The 20,500-nt window shown below is 37.2% G+C and overlaps 1 protein-coding gene across 5 annotated transcripts in view; it reads left to right on the top strand.

The window, feature by feature from the left end:
• Nucleotides 1-20,500, top strand: part of ALG9 (ALG9 alpha-1,2-mannosyltransferase) — a 96,779-nt gene that overhangs the window by 30,351 nt on the left and 45,928 nt on the right. For all 5 annotated transcript variants that reach the window (XM_068554240.1, XM_068554237.1, XM_068554238.1 and 2 more), the window contains 3 exons: nt 943-1,072; nt 1,692-1,839; nt 3,001-3,130. In XM_068554240.1, coding sequence (XP_068410341.1) covers nt 943-1,072; nt 1,692-1,839; nt 3,001-3,130 — 408 coding nt within the window. The remainder of the gene's footprint in view (nt 1-942; nt 1,073-1,691; nt 1,840-3,000; nt 3,131-20,500) is intronic.

The following is a 20,500-nucleotide window of genomic DNA, read 5'->3' as shown; positions in this document are numbered from 1 at the left end:
ATTATAACATTCTCTATATTGCCATATCTATACCCATCATTTTAATAGCAATATAATATTCTAAGGTGGATATAATATACAACATTATTATGTAATATATAATATATTGAATTGGTTATATATAATGATTAGATATGATTTATGTTAAAGTTTAGATTGCTCACTTATTTCAGTATTATAAATAATGCTAGGGTAAATATCTTTGTTTAGGTATTTGGATTGTTTGCTTAGGAGAGATTCCAGAAAATGTGAAAGGGGTTCAAACATATTTATGGCACTTGTTATGTATTGCAAAATTGCTTTCCAAAAGTAGTTTCTAGTCTAGGAGGGAAAGAAGGAAAGACAGAAATCTCATGGGAAGGTGTTCAAAGGCTGCAGAACTCATGCAGGTGTGTATATATTGTTAGTGATATTCATCTAGTTTGTGAAGTAGTTTAGCAGATAATTAACAAAATTTTCCTAATATTCTATGAGAGGAATTCTTTCTTCTTTTTGTTTGGTCATGAGACATTTTGTTGTTACTAAAAACTTGGATGAATACTTGTTAGTAAGGAAAGTGACGGTTAATAACTAGTTATATCAGCATAGATTGAGATACTTCATATATCAAAGAAAACTAGGAAAAGCATTTTTGTTTAAATATTTTTAAAAAATAAATTATTAGGACTTTAAGCATTAGGGAAGTATCCAAATAATTTTCCTATGAAGCTAGTGAGATTTCATTCTTGGCAAGCCCTCTGGCTAGGCTGATCTACAGACAATTGAGCAGAATTTGCTTTAATCTGAGAATTTGGAGTGGGTACTTCACTGTTTGCTACTGCTCAGACCCTTGGTAGAACCTCTTTTTCTGCTTTCTTCCTCTCAGTTATGATGATGTCTTGTGATTATGTATATTTTGCAAGGTGTATCTTCTTTTTTCAATAAAGTTTTCTTTCCTTCTAGAAATGTTACCACTTCGTGTTTCAGCGATACCGCCTGGAGCATTATACTGTGACATCGAATTGGCTGGCGTTGGGAACACTCTTCCTGTTTGGGCTCTTATCTTTTTCTCGCTCTGTGGCACTGTTCAGAGGTAGATGTACTGAGAATATCTTAACCCGTACTCGCAAGGCACTATACCTTGGGTTTTGCTTGACCCATGATTGTTTAATACAATTCAGCTTAAGCTGCGGGGGGAGGACTTTTCTACAGGGAGAACCTGTGGACTTCATATTAAGATTGGGATGTGACTTCTGTACCTTAGGATTGAAGAGAAGATTAAGAATTCCTTTTAGTGTGATTAACTATAAACGTCTTCTTTATTCTTACTAATTTTTTTTCCTTTTAAAGGATGAATTAAGGAAGCCTTAAACTTAGGATGCAAATTTGGGGCTCAAGTCCCATGATTATATTCTTTCTTATAACCATTATTTGGATCCAGAATATTGAAATGTGCTCAAAGAATGTGAAATTAAAAAGGTGGAAGGGTATAGAGAAGGGCAAGAAGGCAAATTATTTCCGGCAAAAATAGGGCCTCTGCTTTAATCATCTTCCTAACTGTAGAGGCGTTTTACACCGTAGAGTGGGCTTCCTGCTGGGGTTGCAGTGTACCTTTCACACGGATCACAGTGGGACATTAACATGCATTATAATTAAATGTCAGAATCTCATCTCCCTCATCTTTGGCTTTCACAAACCCTTCTCCCTTCCAGGGTATCATGGGCCCCTTGATTTGTATCCAGAATTTCACCGAATTGCCACAGACCCAACCATCCACACTGTCCCGGAAGGCCGACCTGTCAATGTCTGTGTAGGGAAAGAGTGGTATCGATTTCCCAGCAGCTTCCTTCTGCCCGATAAGTAAGTTGCCCTTTAATTCTCAGAGTTTTAAATCAAGGTGTGAAAATAGCAATTCTGTGGCAATGTCTTCTTAACTTTTCCTTCATTTTAGATTTTGCACAAGTTTTTGAATGATTTTCCATCTCAGAGAGCTGTGGGGCCTGTGCTGAGCACCCATGGCCTGTGTTTGGTAGAATGAGTGCTGTGTCCGGTAATGCCCCCTGCACCGCCCTTAACCACAGAGGTCTGGGGACGTCTGAAGACATTTTGGGCTCTGGGCTCCTGCTAGTGGCTCTTCCTGAGGATTCATATTTAAATTTTTATAATTAACTGATATTAATCCACTTTTAAAAGTGGTTTAGAGACTCTAGGTTTCTAGAGTGTTTTTAGAGAAGACATGTTTGTCGTCCGACAGCAGTGAACGTTCTCTACCAATGTATGGACACTGGGAAAGCTGTGGCTAAGACCTCTGTACCACTTTCCTTGATGCTGTCTGTTGTTGGATGTGATAGCATAGGCTCTGAGTTCCCTTGTATTTGCTTCATTTGGACAGAGAAGAGTCCTGTTTCGGGAAAAGGGAAGTCAGGTTAAGATGAGTCATGTTGCTCCGTTTGGGGACTGGCTTCAGCAGCTTAGCTGGTGGTAGTATCTTTTGATGGATAAAGATCCTGTATCAGTCATTAATGATTAATTAAAACTTGTTTTTTAAGTGTTAACTTTAGCCTTTGCCTTTTACATTTGAAATAGTTTCACAACTAAAGGTACTTTTGAGGATTACTCAGGAACAAAGTACTTTTCCCACAGTGAGTTCTTACATTTCACTCTTTTCTCTACACACCTGATGAATTTGCTTTAATTTTGGTAAGTCCCTCTGATCACAGGTAATTGGCAATAAACTTTGAGGTTTCTGTTTTGATGGTATGATCACTATTGCAGATTTCACTGCTAAGAGTTGGTGAAATGGGTTGAGAGACCTCTAGTTGAAAATTTCTCAATGATTTTGGACTGAATTGTGACCTCTGTCTCTATTCTCTCTGGTTGAGGTTTTAGCAGAAACATTTTGTCTCCAAGTGAAATGTTTTTCACATGAAAATTTTTTTTTTTTGCTTGTGTATTTCAAGTACATTTGGCAATGTGAGCCCCCTGTGTTTTTCTTATTCTCCTTATTTGTGTTTCTGACAGTTGGCAGCTTCAGTTCATTCCATCAGAGTTCAGAGGCCAGTTACCAAAACCATTCGCAGAGGGACCACTGGCCACCCGGATTGTTCCTACTGACATGAATGACCAGAACCTAGAGGAGCCATCCAGATATGTAAGGGCATTATTCTCCTTTTACTACTTTGAAAAGAGTTCTACCCTTACAAGCTGTTGGCATACATAATAGAGCATTGATGAAATGGGACTTTTTTAGAAAGTGATTTCTTTAGGGTGAGGTATATAACGACTTTTGTTGAGAAAGGATGAACGGTATCATTTTTAGTTTCAAATGACCTCCTTTATTTTCCATGTAAAATATATAATTGAACATATTTTCTAAACTGGGCTGGAAAATTTCTTATGTTGAATTCAGATCATCATTTTGAAACACATTCCGCAGCTCTTATCACTCTTTGGTCCATTAAAATGCTTCATGGGGAACTTTCAAATTATAGGTGGACCTTTGACCTAACTATTAGTATACTCTGGTTTTAGCAAGTGGACAGTCAGTGAAGGCTGTTCTCACACTGAGTCCATGAAGCAATATCTGTCAGGGCCGTGCTCTTCTACCCCCTCATCTTTACGCACTCGGAGATCCCATGCGGATTTTATTTCAGTTCCTTCGAAAGATGACCCTTTTGTCATTTGATACCTGTAAAATCTTTGATTGTGGAAAAGGTGAGAGCAATAAAGATAATGTTCCTGGTTCCCAGAGACAGTAAAGGACTATTTTGTAGAATTATTAGAAAACACATTTTTTGGCAGCCTATCTGTTAAAGAAACATTTAACAATTTAAATGTCAAATACATTTCATTTAGATTTTCTTATGTCATATACTTAAAGTGAAATGTCAGGACTTTCAGTTCTCTTCCAAAGCAAACCTGCAGCCACAGCTGGCTTTTTGTCTCCCGGATTGGGGCAGGTTAGACTTCACGGAGACCCTCAGGGTTTATGAGTGAGATTCTTACTGTGTGAGCTTTCGCTTATAAGCTATGAAAATGGACATAATAAAATACATACTTGGCTTGGCTCCCTGAGAAGGTGACACATATATTCCACTAAGTGACTTATCTTGGAGCTTCCTTCTAACTTAAGCCTCTGATTCCTGTAACAGTGACAATACCCCTGGGCAGTATGTTCTGTTGTTAGTCATTTTTATTTTAGCTGCAGATACTCTCCTGAGAGCAGGCTGTGATGTACAGGGGATCACCATGGGGACACTGGATAGTCAAAAGGGTAGGAGAATACACTGTGATAGGGGGAAGATATAATAAATTCAGAGTGCTGTAGTCACAGCTGTATTTTGGGAAGAGATAGTATAGGGTAGTAAAAAAAAAAGAGCATGGACTTTGGAGTCAAGTAGGCCTGAATTCTAGTCCCAACTCTGTTGCCTACCTTGATGACATTGGGCAAATTAGTTAACATCTGTGTTTAACTAATTTCAGTTTCTGTCTGTGAAGTGGGAATAACCATACCTACTTTTGGAAGAAATAATAGGAGATTGGATATCATATCTCTCTGTCATATATAGCATAGTGTCTGGTACATAGATTTTCCCACATATGTTCTTAATTTGATAATGGTGTATTTGATGGATTAATTTTATTGCTCCCCAACTTGATTTTTATTACAGTCTGTCCAGACTCAGTGTTTTTCTATCCCAGTGACTTTGCTTATCTTGGTGACAGTGCCTGGACTTCCCTTGTCTACCTTCTTATACTATCAAAACTCTTTCTCTCTGAAGCCTTTCCCAACTATTTAAGTCCACAGTGAGCAGTGTCCTTCTTTAAATGCCTTAAATATTTATCTGTATAGCTCATTTAGCCATTTAATTTTGTTGTCTTATGCTATTTAAATATTTCTGATGTGTATGTCATATTTTTCACTATCAGATTGTGAATGCTATGGAGAGAATGACTGCACCTTATTTCTTTTGTATTCACCATAGTGGCTAGGATAGTGCTGTATATCTAGTAGTTAGCCTATACATGCTTTCTGACTTGAGAGATGAATATTTATCATTGTTGAGATAGTGATGTTGAGAGAAAGCTGGCTATAAAATCTTCAGTGGCTTACAGGCACATGAAAAAAGCTCAGCATCACTAATTATTAGAGAAATGCAAATCAAAACCACAGTGAGGTATCACCTCACACCAGTCAGAATGGCCATCATCAAAACGTCTACAAATGGGACTTCCCTGGTGGCGCAGTAGTTACGAATCTGCCTGCCAGTGCAGGGGACACGGGTTCGAGTGCTGGCCCGGGAAGATCCCACATGCCGCGGAGCAGCTAAGCCCGTGCACCACAACTACTGAGCCTGTGCTCTAGAGCCCGCGAGCCACAACTACTGAAGCCTGCACGCCTAGCGCCCGTGCTCCGCAACAAGAGAAGCTACTGCAATGAGAAGCCTGCGCACCGCAAGGAAGAGTAGCCACCACTTGCCGCAACTAGAGAAAGCCCACGTGCAGCAACAAAGACCTAATGCGGTCTGAAAAAAAAAAGTCTACAAATAATAAATGCTGGAGAGAGTGTGGAGAAAAGGGAGTCCTCCTACACTGTTAGTGGGAATGTAAATTGGTGCAGCCACTATGGAAAACAGTATGAAGCTTCCTTAAAAAATTAAAAATTGACTTACCATATATGATCCAGTAATCCCATTCCTGGGTATATATCCGGAAAACACAGAAACGCTAATTTGAAAAGATACATGCACCCCAGTGCACTATTTACAAACAGCCAAGGTATGGAAACAACACAGGTGCTCATCAACAGACAGTTGGCTTAAGGAAATGTGGTACACACACACACACACACACACACACACACACACACACACACACATCCAAATATTGCCATTTGCAGCAACATGGATGGACCTAGAGAGTATTATGCTTAGTAAAGTAAATCAGACAGAGAAAGACAAATACTATATGATATCACTTATATGTAGAATCTTAAAAATAATACAAATGAATACAAAAACAGAAATAGACTCACAGACGTAGAAAACAAACTTATAGTTACCAAAGAGGAAAGTGGGGGTGGGGAGGGACAAATTAGGAGTATGGGATCAACAGATACAAACTACTATTTATAAATAAGCAACAAGGATTTACTGTATAGCACAGGGAATTATATCCAATACCTTGTAATAAACTATAATGGAATATAATCTACAAAGAAAAAACAGAATCACTATGCTATACACCTGAAACTAATAAGATATTGTAAATCATCTATACTTCAATTAAAAAAAATCTACAGTGGCCTGTTGTACATTTCTTAAGCTTTGGTCGCAGGTTGTCTCTGGTTAGATCATATTTCCATGTTCTCCACTACCAGATACTGTTAAATTTAAGTGACTATATTAGCTTTACCCAAAAGGAGAAGATTTTCTAGAATACCTATAGGAGTCACCAAAATGCTGGCTGGTAAAAGCAGGGACAAACAGGTCCTATATGTATTCTGAGTGTGTAGTGTCTGTCACTGTGCTCATACACCTTTCTCTCTTTGGATTTTCCTGCATGGTGGGGGAAGTGCCCTTCAAATCCAGTCCACTCACCTTTGACACTTTGGAAAGTAGAAGAGACACTTGATGGCTTACTGTGAATTCTACACAAACTATGATCAGGGATTAATTTCTTTCAGTTAACTGTTTAAAAAGGTATTTGTTTTTCTTTGATGATAAAAGTAATGAACACTTGTGTAAAATAATGAAAGCTATCAAAAAAAAATCAGCTATAATCAAATTACCCAAATATTAAACCACTGTTACCATTTTGGCATTTTTTTCTTTCACTTTTTTCTCTTGCATTCATATGTGCATATGTATGTAAATAAAAATCTCAATTATTTTGAAAAATAACGTAGTTCTTTAAGAAATGGTGCCAGGATGAAGACTGTAGTGACCAAATAATTTTGCCCGAAATGTGAGAGCACACGTTGTAGTACATTTATGTTTGTTACTTCTGGTATCAGTCCTGGTTTTAAGTATGGGTTCATTCAAAAAGGCAAAATAATTATGTTCTCTGTCTTTCCTGAGCATGCTAAATAGCAGCATTATTTTTATTTGCCCTTTGGTTCTGAGTGACAGGTTTTAGCCAACTCTTGGCTTCAATGCTAAATGATGTGATCTGTCTCCTATTTCTAGTCTGAGTGGAAACTAAGAAACATGCATGACCTCCTGTATTTCCCTATGCTCTTTTACCTCTGAGTTTATCAAGAATTAGGAGTGAGTGTTTGTAAAGGCTGTTGGTTTCTACTGTATTGTTATAACCATACTGCAGCAATAATATTTTTTTGCTGCATATTCTTTCATGATAGATACTGAGTAGCTGTTGAACAGGTGGTATTATTCAATGGTACCTGCCAAGACTTTCTGCCAGAATCAAGGTCTGAATTTAGAAGATACATTCAGTGTCTCCTCTTTACTTCTTGACAAATCCAAATTTTTGTTCACTGTTTCAAGGTGAATGATAACCTTCTGTTTCCAAATCTGGTGTCTGATGTGGGAGCTACTTAGTCAGTGGGTGGAGTTTGGGGTAAAAAACACGCATTCAGGAGGGATCTTACAGATAAAGACTTTTCCCTGACTTTGACTTAATGCTTAAGCAGATTTTCAGGAAGCTTGTCCATCTGTTACCTTTGGAAAAATAAAACTGGTCATTGATTAATTTTTTTCCCAAATAGTAATATAGTCAGTTCTGCTATAACGTGATATACAATTGCTAAAGATAACTGTGTGGGAAACCACAAGGCTTGTGGGAAAAATGGAGTTAGGGACACAATACTCACAAACTTTGTCCGTGACACATAAAAAAGATAGGAACCTAATAAAAACAGTGGCATAGTTTTATATATGTTAAGTGGCGAAAAGTACATAAATGCTACAATAATATGGCAGTTTACCTTGAAGAAGACCTCAGGTTGCTTCTTGAAGTGGCATTGGGAGGGCTGCAGCTTGTGAAATAAGGGTTATTTGAAACATGACAGAAAGCTGTAATACCAAATATTGATGATGTGAATGGGTGTGGCTCGTAACAGGCAGTGAACGGAAGAAGCTGGGAGATACTTGAGTGTGGGCTTGTATGCACTTCGTTTATTTCTGGGCTGATTGGTTCAACTGGGTGTAATTTTCTGGATTCATCTAGTTTTTCTTGTGGATTAAATGACACATAAGCAAACACAGAAATTGAATTATGCTCACATTGTTCCCTAATACATCAGTTGCGTTGGAACAAATTTGCATTTTCAAAACAAGTGTTACAATAGAACTGACTGTATATTCTTTTTCTTCTTTATGCCTGCCTTTACCATTTAACCAATGGGAAGAATTATGGTTTTGGAAGGGAACTTAAGGTATCATAAAGTTTATGATCTCTTCTTTTTATGGGTGAAAAAATTGAGGCCCAGAGAGGTGGTAACCTGACAAAGGTTAGTCCTAGGATAAGAAACTTGGTTTCAGGATTCTCCAATATTCTTTTCACGCCTCCTCTTACTTCCAAGTTTATACCATGTGGTGTATCACTTGAATATATGTTTTCATGCAATGGTTAATTGTTCTTTCATGTAACAGGGCTCAATAGACATCAAGTGGTTGAGCATTACTTTTTTTTTGGCTGCGTTGGGTCTTCGTTGCTGCACGTGGGCTTTCTCTAGTTGTGGTGAGCAGGGGCTACTCTTCGTTGCGGTGTGCAGGCTTCTCATTGCGGTGGCTTCTCTTGTTGCGGAGCACGGGCTGTAGGCACGTGGGCTTCAGTAGTTGTGGCTCGCGGGCTCTAGAGCGTAGGCTCAGTAGTTGTGGCACATGGGCGTAGTTGCTTTTCAGCATGTGGGATCTTCCTGGACCAGGGCTCGAACCTTGTGTTCCCTGCATTGGCATGTGGATTCTTAACCACTGCACCACCAGGGAAGTCTGAGCATTACTTTTTTAAGAAGTTACTTTCCATTTCTAGAGCTCTATTACATGTATGCCAGGTACTTTATGTAGTAATCAAAAGAAGTGATTGGGGTCTACTCCCTTTTCTTTTTTCTCTCTTTCTTCTTTTTCTCTCTTTTAATCATTTCTCCTACCCTTACTGGAAGTCCTTATTCGAGGAGAAAATTAATTGCCCTATAGAGAGCCTTACTAATTGTTATTAGCCTTGAGTAGCAGAGCAAGCAGATTAAAATTGCTGTAATATGTGCAGTAGAATAAGATTGGAATCTACTCTGAATTTAAGTTAAGGCTGTTCAAAATGCTTCTTTCAAATTAATTCACTAGTATCCATTGTGTTGGCATTTAGAAATGAAGTGATGTTTTCATGATCTTTAGTGATTGAATGACCCCAAATTTTTACCTGTGAGTTTAAATTTTTATAGTGCAGTAAACTTTTACTTGTGAATTTAAAGATTCATTCAATAAATATGTATTTAGCAAGGCTTTATGGGAGACAATAAAACTATATGACAGCCTATGCCTCTGGGTGACAACTACTTTTTAAAATTTAATTTTAGTATATATCAAAGAAATGAAAATCCCGAAAAATACTTGAAATCTTTCCCTATCAGATGTTTCCTCCTAGGCCCCAGTGTTCCTATTTCAAAAAGAAGGGACTATCATAGGATAATATTGATGCCTGGCACAATGATGTAGTGGCAAGAGCACTGCGCTGGGAGTTAGGAGAGCCTATGATTCTTTTCTGGAATTCAGTGAAGTATATTTTATTCTTATATGATTTTATGAGCTTCTGAGACCCTTGAAATAGGTTTGCATCTCTCTAATTTGCTGTAACTACATCTGAAATCCAGTTGGCAGTGTTTAGATTTCAGCTGGTTCTGTTTTGTAATCAAATATTTCACGGTGGCAAACCTTATCTTGAAACATGATTTCTGGGCCACATGACCTCATGACCAGAGATGGAAGTCTGTCTGCTGTTTCTGTCCCAGAGGAGATGAGTATCTGTGTCATGCTACCTGAGTGTGATGTTTGAGAGTTGAGAAGACATGGCTGCAGACTCTATCCCTGGCAGAATCTCTGCAACAGCTGAAGAGGAAAAGCTGTGAGAATATTTATTATTGCCCAATCCCCTTGGCCCACTCCTCCCCCAACAAAACACACACCTTTTATTATTGATGTCTTGATCTCTGTCTCAGGCCTTTAATTTTCTTTTTAGAGTCTATATTTTTGTTTACATCTGAGGTGGCATTAAATTGTCATCCTTAATATGTAACATCCTTACATCTTCCTGATAAGATGTAAACAATGTGATATCGATTATCAGTAAATTCGTTTGAATTCCCCTCCCACCACCTTTCTTTTTCTTTTGGTTTAGAGGTGCTGATTTTTTCTTCTTCAAAGCTTCTAGTGGATTGTTAGAAACTGAAAGAAGTCACATTTCTTTCAAAGTGAGTCTTAAATGCTTGTATTTTACAAAATTTTATACTAAGACATATTTTTAGCTTCGACAGCTGGTTGATATGTAGCCTGTGACTAATGAAATGAAACACATATTTGTTTCACGATCATGTGTTAATGTCACCCTACAATTTTGTTATTTTTGATGCAAGAAAGAATGATTAAATCTGAAGAAACAAAAAAATGAGCTATTTGGTTACAATTTAAATTTAAATCCAGCCTTTTGATTTTTGAATTGTATATGATGTGGTTATGGAGTGTGGTCTCAGATTTTGCACTGAGACATTGATAAAATTGAGAGAAGAAACTATTCTTTCTGATTCTCTTAGAACTAAGGGGCAGTAGTCACTTGGTTTTACCAGGGAGTCAAACTGAGAAATCTCAAACTATAAATAGTCACAGTAAAATAGAATATATAGCATGATCCAGAGTCTATGAAGAAAAATCTTTATCTCCAAAGAAAAAAACCTGGAACATAAACTAACAGGTTGATGTTGATTTTCTTTGGCTGGTAGGATTATAGGTGATTTTTAAAATGCATTTAAAAAATATTTTTATAGTAAATCATATTTTACTTTCATAATTTAAAAAAAATTACCATAGATATCTATAGATTACTATAGATATCAAATCTTTGAAACTACTAAGATCTCTGGTAGGCTTTACAAACAATACTCGGCATGCAGTCAACTGACCTCAGGTTTTTGTCTTTGAGCACAAGAACTGTCAACTCAAAATTGAGAGAGAGATTTTCTATTAAGTAATTTTTGCCTCTTAGCCTTCTGGCCTCTTAAGTCATTTCAGTCATTATATCTAAGACTACTTTTGCTGCTCTTTCTACAAACTAGATCTAGATTGCTTCAAAGAAATAAATTTGGTTTACCTCTTGCAAGCTATGAGGAAAAAATTTTTTTTTTAAATCTAAAACTAAAAGAAGATGTTGCTGTGACAAAGAAACTATATAAAGTAATATGTTCAATTCTTCCAGACAGGAGGGGAGTTAAAGAATTATATAAAAATTAAAATAAAATTAAATAGTTTGCCTCTTGTTGAGGTTTGGACAAAAGGCCTTGTCCATCCAGTGAGTGCCGGAGACCACCTGTTGGCAGGTGCATCCCCAGCAGTCCTAGAGCACTGGCTAAAAAGACAATGACCTGTAAAGCTTATCAGCACAATAACAGTAATCTACAATCTTTTGTCATCTTTTTATTCTTAATTATTTTTAAATGTTTCTTATTTTGTTCCTTCTTTGTTTATTCGTCCACTCATTATTTAACTTTTTATTGTTCTAGACTATGTGCTGAAGATGCAAAGTGACAAAAAACATAGTCTCCTGTCATTTAAGAAAAGTCCCTAACAAGTAAAAAAGGAAAGAAAAAATTTATGGGGATAGAAAGGAATTTGGAAAACAATGTAAGAACCAGAAAAAAAATTTTTAACTTCTATAATTAGTGTTCCCTGATAGGTTAAAAGAAAAGTTTGGGGACCATAAAACAAAAACGTATGTTTTGAGAAGGGAACAATCAGAAAATAAGAGTTCCTAGAAATGAAAAACAAGATAATAGAGATTTTAAAAATCAATAGCATGATTAAAGGACAAAGTTGAAGAAATCTTCCATACAGTAACAATACAAAAACAGAACAAAAAACCAAAGAGAAAGAAAATAGGAAAAGGAAAAAAGATCAGAGAATCCAGCATCTAGCTAATAGGAGGTCCAGAAAGAGAGAACAAGTGAAATAGAGGAAAGAAAATTCCCCAAGAAATAATGTGAGAAAATTCCCCAAGAACTGAAGGACATTGCTTTTCAGATTGAAAGACCCCACAAAGTGTACCTAAAATGATGAATGAGAAATGATTCATACCAAGATGTACTAAGTACCAAAAGGAGTCAGCATGTATTATTATTTGATAATTGAAACATCAAGAACTACCAGAAGAAAACATTGAAAGAGTTGTGAGTTGTTGCCTCTGGGAAGTGGGACCAGGGAATAAGAGTGTACTGCTGTTTTTCATAATAAGCTTCTTGTACTACTTAAATTTTGAACTATGCACATACATTATTTTGACAGACCTAAAGGTGAATTTAGAAAAAAACATAAATCTTCCCCTCAGAGTTTAGTAGGAGAGACGGTTCTAAAATATTATTCAATAGTATAATGAGTACCATAGTATGCTGTGGGAGCACAGAGAAAGTAGGAAGGACTCTTCCTACTTCTCTATTTGGGGGCAGCTTCACATAAGAGGTGGCAGGGGAGCTGGGTCTTAGAGGAAGATTGAAAGTTCTCTGGCAAAGGAAGGAAAGTGTACATTTCCGTCAAAGGGAACAGCACATGCAAAGCCTTGAAATATGAAAAAACATTGAGTGTTCAGGGGAAAAGAAATGGTTTGAAGTTTCTGGATTTTAAGTAATTGGGCAGAGCATTTTTTACTTCTTACTTCCCTGTTTCATTTATTCTCATTATCTATGTGTGTGACTGTGTTCTCTGATAAATTATACATTTAAGGACAAGAGTTCACGTACCTCCACAGTACCTCACTCACATAGGGCTTATACACAGCAGATCATTTAAAAAATTTATCTAAAATACTCAAATAGCCCTTCATTTAGTCTTCTTGAACTGAAGAGAGGCCTCCCCAGACCCTGATAATAGTAGAAATTTAGACTAACTAGGATTCAAGCACTGTCATTCTTCAAGGTCTGGATATAGTCCAGTTAGTGTACTAGGTTACAAGCCCCTGGAGGGCAGAGATCACGTCCTTTCCATCGTTGCATCACCCACATGGCCCAGCACTGACAGATACTAATTGAATGAACCTTTTCAGTATTCATTAACAGATGCCAGACTGAAAGAAATAAATGCTTCTGCTTCCTCTTGTTTTAATAGTGAGATCCTTAAATTACCAAAAACCCAGATTTCTATAGCTGTCTCTGCCTGCCTTTAGTAAGGAATAGAACTAAATAGGTTTATGTTACCTACCAAGATGCCAAACCACTGAAAAGATTCGTATTATTTATTGCCTTAATATCGTAGCATTTACTACAAGACTGGTTAGTTTATTTTTTAGAAAACAAGGTTGATATTTTCTTTTGATTAATATTGTTTCTATTATTTCTCTTTCAAGTCTCATCAACACGTTCAGTCCTCTGCATTTCTACTCTCATGTTGAAGGATTTTCATGAGTTTTGGCCATTCAGTTTATATTATTTGAGTTTGTTTTGAGAAAGATATACCCTTCTCATAGATAGAAGTTAAATAGTTCAGTCACATATACCATCCCCCCAGATCTTGAGGCTCCTTGCTGCTTTATTTTCATTTTAAAAGACTTTTTATTTTGAAATAATTACAGATTCACAGGAAGTTACAAAGACAGTACAGAGAAGGGTACATGTACCCTTCATGCAGTTTCCCCCAGTGTACCTCTAGTATAATTCCAAAACCAAGAAATTGGCATTAGTACAGTTCTGTGCTGTTTTATCACATGTATAGATTCATGGAACCACCACTGCAATCAAGGTACAGAACTCTTCCAGCACCACAAAGATCATCTTTGTACTACTCCTTCCTAGTTACAGCCCACCTTCACCATCCCTAACCCCTGGCAACTGCTAATTTGTTCTCCATCTCTGTAATTTTGTTATTTTGAGAATTTTATATAAATGGAATTATGTAGTGTGTTACCTTTGAAATTACCTTTTCCCCCTCAACATAATGCTCTTGAAATCCATCCATACTGTATCAGTAGTTTGTTCCTCTGTATTTCTGAGTGGTATTTGGTGGTATCAATATACTAGAGTTTGTTTAGCCATTTACCTATTGAAAGACATTTTGGTTGTTTCCAATTTTTGGCTCCTACAAATAAAGCTGTTATAAATTTCTGTGTACAGGTTTTTGTGTGGATATACATTTTAATTTCTCTGGGATAGATGCCCCAGAATGTGATTGCTGGCTCATATGGTAGGTATGTTTAGTTTTTTCAGGAACTGCCAAGCTGTTTTCCAGATTGGCTGTACCAGTTCAAGTGATGTGTAGAGATTTTACCTCCTTTTGCATTCCTTTACCCTCCCCTGTTTATAATTGTCTTAAATATTTCCTCTATGTATATTGAGAACCACTTTGGAACATGTTATAATATTTGCTTCAACCTCTAAACATAATTTAGAAAACTCAAGAGAAGGAAAATCTATTATTTTCATCCATATCCTTACTCTTTCTGTTCTTTCTTCCTTCCTTATGTGATTTCTTCTTTTATCATCTCCATTTTGTTTCACGAATTCCCATAGCCATTCTTTCAGGGTAGGTTTGCTAACAACATATTTTCTTGGTTTTCCTTCATTTGGGAAAGTCTTTTTTTTTTTTTTTTTTTTAATTGGAGTATAATTAATTTACAATGTTTTGTTAGTTTCAGGTGTACAGCAAAGTGATTCAGTTATACACATATATATTTCAGATTCTTTTCCATTATAGATCATTACAAGATGTTGAATATAGTTCCCTGTGCTACACAATAGGTCCTGATGGTTTATCTATTTTATATATAGTATGTGTATCTGTTAATCCCAAACTCCTAATTTATCCCTCCCCACCCTTTTCCCCTTTGGTAACCGTAAGTTTGTTTTCAATGTCTGTGAGTCTATTTGTTTTGTAAATAAGTTCATTTGTATCATTTTTTTAGATTCCACATGTAAGTGATATAATATGATATTTGTCTTTCTCTGTCTGACTTACTGCAGGTAGTATGATAATCTTTAGGTCCGTCCATGTTGCTACAAATGGCATTACTTCATTCTTTTTTATGGCTGAGTAATAGTCCATTGAATAAATATATATGCCACATCTTCTTTATCCATTCAGCTGTCAATGGGCATTTAGGTTGTTTCCATGTCTTGGCTATTGTAGGTGGTGCTGCTGTGAACGCTGGGGTGCATGTATCTTTCTGAATCAGAGTTTTCATCTTTTCCAGATACATGCCCAGGAGTGGAATTGCTGGATCCTATGGTATTCTACTTTTAGTTTTTTAAGGAACCTCCATACTGTTCTCTATAGTGGCTGCACCAATTTACATTTCCACCAACAGTGCAGGAGGGTTCCCTTTTCTTCACATCCTCTCCAGCATTTATTATTTGTAGACTTTTTGATGATGACCATTCTGACCAGTGTGCATCTGGAAATGTTTTGCTTTCCCCTTGATATGGAATTTTGGTTGACAATTTTTTTTCATTTAACACTTGAAAAATATTATGCCCCTTCCTCTGACTTCCATGGTTTCTGATGAGCAATCTGTTGTCACCCTACTTGTTTCTCCCCTGTAGGTGAGGTGTCATTTTTCTCTGGCTGCTTTCAAGAGGTTTTCTTTGTTTTTAGTTTTTAGAAGTTGAATTATGATATGTCTTAGAGTGTATTTCTTTGAGTTTAGTCTGTTTGGGGTTCACTCAGCTTCTTGATTCCATAAGTTTAAGTCTCTTGCCAAATTTGGGAAGCTTTTGGCCATTATTTTAGTACTTTTTCAGCCCTGCCCTCTTTCTTCTCTCCTTCTGGGACTCAATGACATTAGTGTTAGCTCTTTCGTTACAGTTCCACAGGCTCCTGAAGCTCTCTTCCCCTTGTTTTTTCTCTAGTCCTTTTTCTTTCTGTTATTCAGATTATATAAATTTATTATTCTGTTTTCTTTTTTTTTTTTTTAACATCTTTATTGGAGTATAATTGCTTTACAATGGTGTGTTAGTTTCTGCTTTATAACAAAGTGAATCAGTTATACATATACATATGTTCCCATATCTCTTCCCTCTTGCATCTCCCTCCCTCCCACCCTTCCTATCCCACCCCTCTAGGCCGTCACAAACCACCGAGCTGATCTCCCTGTGCTATGCGGCTACTTCCCACTAGCTATCTATTTTACGTTTGGTAGTGTATATATGTCCATGCCACTCTCTCACTTTGTCACAGCTTACCCTTCCCCCTCCCCATATCCTCAATTCCATTCTCTAGTAGGTCTGTGTCTTTATTCCCGTCTTACCCCTTTTCTACTTCACTGATCTTTCCTCTGATTCGTCTGTTCTGCTGTTTAGCACATGTACTGAGCTTTTAATTTCAGTTCTTGTCCTTTTTATTTCTAAAATTTCCATTTGGTTCTTCTTTACTTCCTCTGTTTCTTTGCTGAGACTTTCTATTTCTTTGCTGTGACTTTTTTTTTTTAACTTTTTATTATATATTGGAATATAGCCGACTAACAACATTGTGATAGTTTCAGGTGCACTGCTGTGACTTTCTATTCTTTTGTTTCAGCATGTTTGCGATTGCTCATTGAAGCATTTTTATCATGGTGGCTTTAAAATCTTTGTTAGATAAGTTTCACATCTCTGTCATTTCTGTGTTGGAGTTTGTTTGTTGTCATTTGTCATGTCTTGAGATCTTCCTTTCATTGAAACCTGGACATTTTGAGTATTATGAAACTCTGGATCTTATTTAAAGCCTCTGTTTTACCAACTTCCTCTGACCCTACAGTGATGGGAGAAAGGGTGTGTTGCCTTGTTACTGCCAGATGGGGATGGAAGTCCAGGTTCCCCACTTGGCCTCCATTGACACCTGGAGCTGGACAGGAGTGTTTCTTACTGCTGGATGGCAGCAAGAGTTCATGCTCTCTACTAGGCTTATACCGATATTGCCTTGCTGAGAGGGGCAGGGGTGCCTTGTCACTGCTCTCCACATAGCCTCGACTGATGTCATTGGAGGGGGGTGGCCTCATTACTGTTGGACAGTAGTGAAAGTCCTGACTCTCCACTAGGCCCTCTCTGACACCACCTCAGCATGTAAGAGGAGGGGTGCCTCATTACTGCCAGGTAGCTGGGAGTCCAGGCTGCCTGCATGGTTTCCACTGTTGCCACAGGGTGGTGAGGGAGAGGGGAAGCTTGTTACTGCCCAGCTCCCTACTTGGTCTTTTCTGACACCATCCACGCTGGGAGGAGCAGTCCCTCTTACAGCCTGATGAAGGTGGAAAGCTGGGCTCTCCACTGGACATTTACTGTCAGAGGTATGTGTGGAATGACATGTTTTTGATGGCGTGTTGGCCAGTATGTTAGGTTTCTGAAGAGAAACAGAGATCAATAGAATGTGTGTATATGCATGCATGCATGTACGTATGTGTGTGTGTGTGTTTGTGTGTATTAGAGAGAGATTGATTTAAGGAATTGACTCACAGTTGTGGGAGCTGGTAAGTCTGAAATCTGCAGGGTTGATTGGTGGACTGAAGAGCCAGGGAAGAATGGATGTTGCTTCTCCAGTTGGAAGGCAGTCTGGAGACAGAATTTTCTCTTCCTAGAGGGGTGAGAGAATACCTCTTTTTCTCTTAAGGTCTTCAGCTGATTGGATGAGGCCCACCCGCATTGTGAGGGGTAATTTGCTTTATTCAAAGTCTGCTGATTTAAATGTTAATCTAATCTTAAAAATACCTTCATAGCAACATCTAGAATGATGTTTGGCCAGATATCTAGGTATTGTGGCCTAGCTAAGTTGACACATAAAATTAATTATCACTGTTGGAGTAGAGTGGTTATTGTCTAAAAATATTGTTCCTGGGGTCCTGAGGTTCCTAGCCAGTCTGCCTTCTTTCATCTACTCTTTCTAGTTGTCTTATATTTGTTTCATGCATAATGTCCAGGGTTTTCAGCTGGACTCAGCTGAAGGAATATGGAAAAGGACCTACTCTGGTTTTTTATTTGTCACCTTCTTTTAACATATTAGATTAAATGCTTCATTGATGTTTGAGGCCATAGGTTTTTATTTCGAATTCGCTTCTCTGTTTTCTCCTGAAACTTAAGTTCTTCCTTCTGTGTGTGTGTGTGTGTGTGTGTGTGTGTGTGTGTGTGTGTTTTAATATCACATCTTTTGGACTAGAGTGTCTGATTTTATGATTTTCTCTGGGTGTTTATTTCCTCCTTCAGATTTTAGTTTAAAATTTTCTTTATTTAGTTGGAAGTTTTTCTAAGCACATTCACTCTGGTCTTGGTGAGATGTATCCTGACCCTTGCCAAGAACTCACTAGTCTATAAGCCATAATTCAGAAATACAGTCCTGTGATTTGACTCCATTGTTTATATCCTGCTGTTCACTTCCCTTATCTTTCTCTTTCAAAATCCCAACATTTAGCTTGGACAGGAATTGAAAATATCATCTCTTGGTTGCAAAGACCTTCAGTATACTATCTGTGACCTCAGAGTCACTTAAGATACAGTGTCGCTTTCTTCTGTTGTTTGTTTCTGATGTGAGTTGGCAGAGCTTAGTGTTTGCCAGATTTGTGTCTTAGCTGGTTCCCTATCAGGTTTGATGTATTGCAGGAAGATAGAATACTTTTCTACTTTTCTTTTAACTATGTTAGGTCTGTTTTCACATGGATGCTTCTGAACTCCCCAGTCAGGGTCATGTACAGAAACTCTAATTCAAAGCCTGGGAGCCACAGCTGCTTCACATAAGTTAGTCTCTTCCACCTGGCCTGTCTGGCTCACTTACACCTGTGAGTGAGCATTTGCTATTCCTGTAATGCACTCTTTTCTGCTGCCTTTCCTCCGGATAGTCTGCCAAACCACTTTTCAAACTACAGATCTTGTTTTCTACAGGAGTTCTTGCAGATTGAGCAAAGGAGAGCGTCTTATATTTCTTTTTATTTTGTTATTGTGACATGATTTTCCCATGGCTCTTTACCCTCTCCAATCCCCTATTAATTATGCACCATCCATTTCCCTTTAAAAAAAATCTAAAAATCTTAATCTTTAAAAAAATCCATTTATAGCCACCCTTCAATTATCTATGTTAGTAGAAACAACAGTACATAAATAACCCCTACTCCTGAATATATTTTGCTATTAATATTTTGAGAATTCACAGAATTTCAAATAAACTAACAAAGTTACCCATTGAAACCCAGCATAAGAATCACCAGAAAATTATCACCTTTCCCAGTCTGTTTCCCCTACCTCTGTTTTCCCAACATTCATGTACAGAACAAGTTATATAATTTCATAGGTTGATGCAAATATTAACCTAGGCAGAGCTTCATTTATTGAATTTATATCCTTTTGAATGGGTGATGAAAACAACTGTGAAAGCCTTGAATTTAAAAACCTTCTTTTCTTCTTGGAATGCAAAATATATACCAGGAACTGATAATAATGTCAATCAACTGATTAAGCAGAGAAAATTATAATAGAAAAATTTGTGAGCATGTTTTGCCAACTCTGGATGATTAAATAACTTTCTGTTACTTTTTATTTCTACTTTGGCATAATTGCTTTATTCTCTTGGCTGAATGCCATTTAAAGTTTATTCATCTGGTATTGTCCATCTTAGGTAGTGAGCTCCTAAAGGGTAGGTATCCATTTATATGTTTGTCTTCCTCTGGTCTTCTTTTAAATTACAGTGACAATATAAAAACCTTAAAGAAAAAATGGAAATTTTTGACAAAAATGGTGTATAGCTTTTTGTATATATGACTCAACTTAAGTAGAAGTTTTCTGAAAGTTGTGTGATTTATTTTTCTTTTTTTCCCCAATTTAGCACTTAATAGACTTTTCTTAAAGAGGGTAGTGATAGTGACTTCAGTCATAAAAACTGATGAACTTCATTCTATATTATAGATGTAGTCTTAAAATATTTCATATAAACAGATATTTTTAAAAATCAAATTTACGGAGAATTCCCTGGTGGTCCACTGGTTAGGACTCGGCACTTTCACTGCTGAGGGCCTGGGATCGATCGATCCCTGGTAGGTGAACTAAGATCCCACAAGCCGCATGGCGGGCAAAGGAAAAAAAAAATCAAATTTACAGAAGAAACCCTGAATTTGCTGTTGTAAAACAAAAGAAACAGTCTCCCATGATTTCTCAGTTTTCTGAAAATGCATTTTGTACAAAATAGTAGGTTTGTTTATATTGAGATATGTTCTTGAGAACTAAGAGATACGTAGATTGGGCTTCACTGAGTGGCACTACCACTATCCTGGGTGTTCACCCGCCTGTACGTTGATAAAGCCCTTGGAATTGAAGAAGCTCTGTAAAAATTTAACATTTTTTCAAGCACACAAGCCCACAAAATTT

The sequence above is a fragment of the Eschrichtius robustus genome, chromosome 11 (assembly GCF_028021215.1).
Source record: "Eschrichtius robustus isolate mEscRob2 chromosome 11, mEscRob2.pri, whole genome shotgun sequence".
Taxonomy (NCBI): Eukaryota; Metazoa; Chordata; class Mammalia; order Artiodactyla; family Eschrichtiidae; genus Eschrichtius; species Eschrichtius robustus.
The sequence above is the reverse complement of the archived record's forward strand: the minus strand, read 5'-3'. Positions and strand labels throughout refer to the sequence as shown.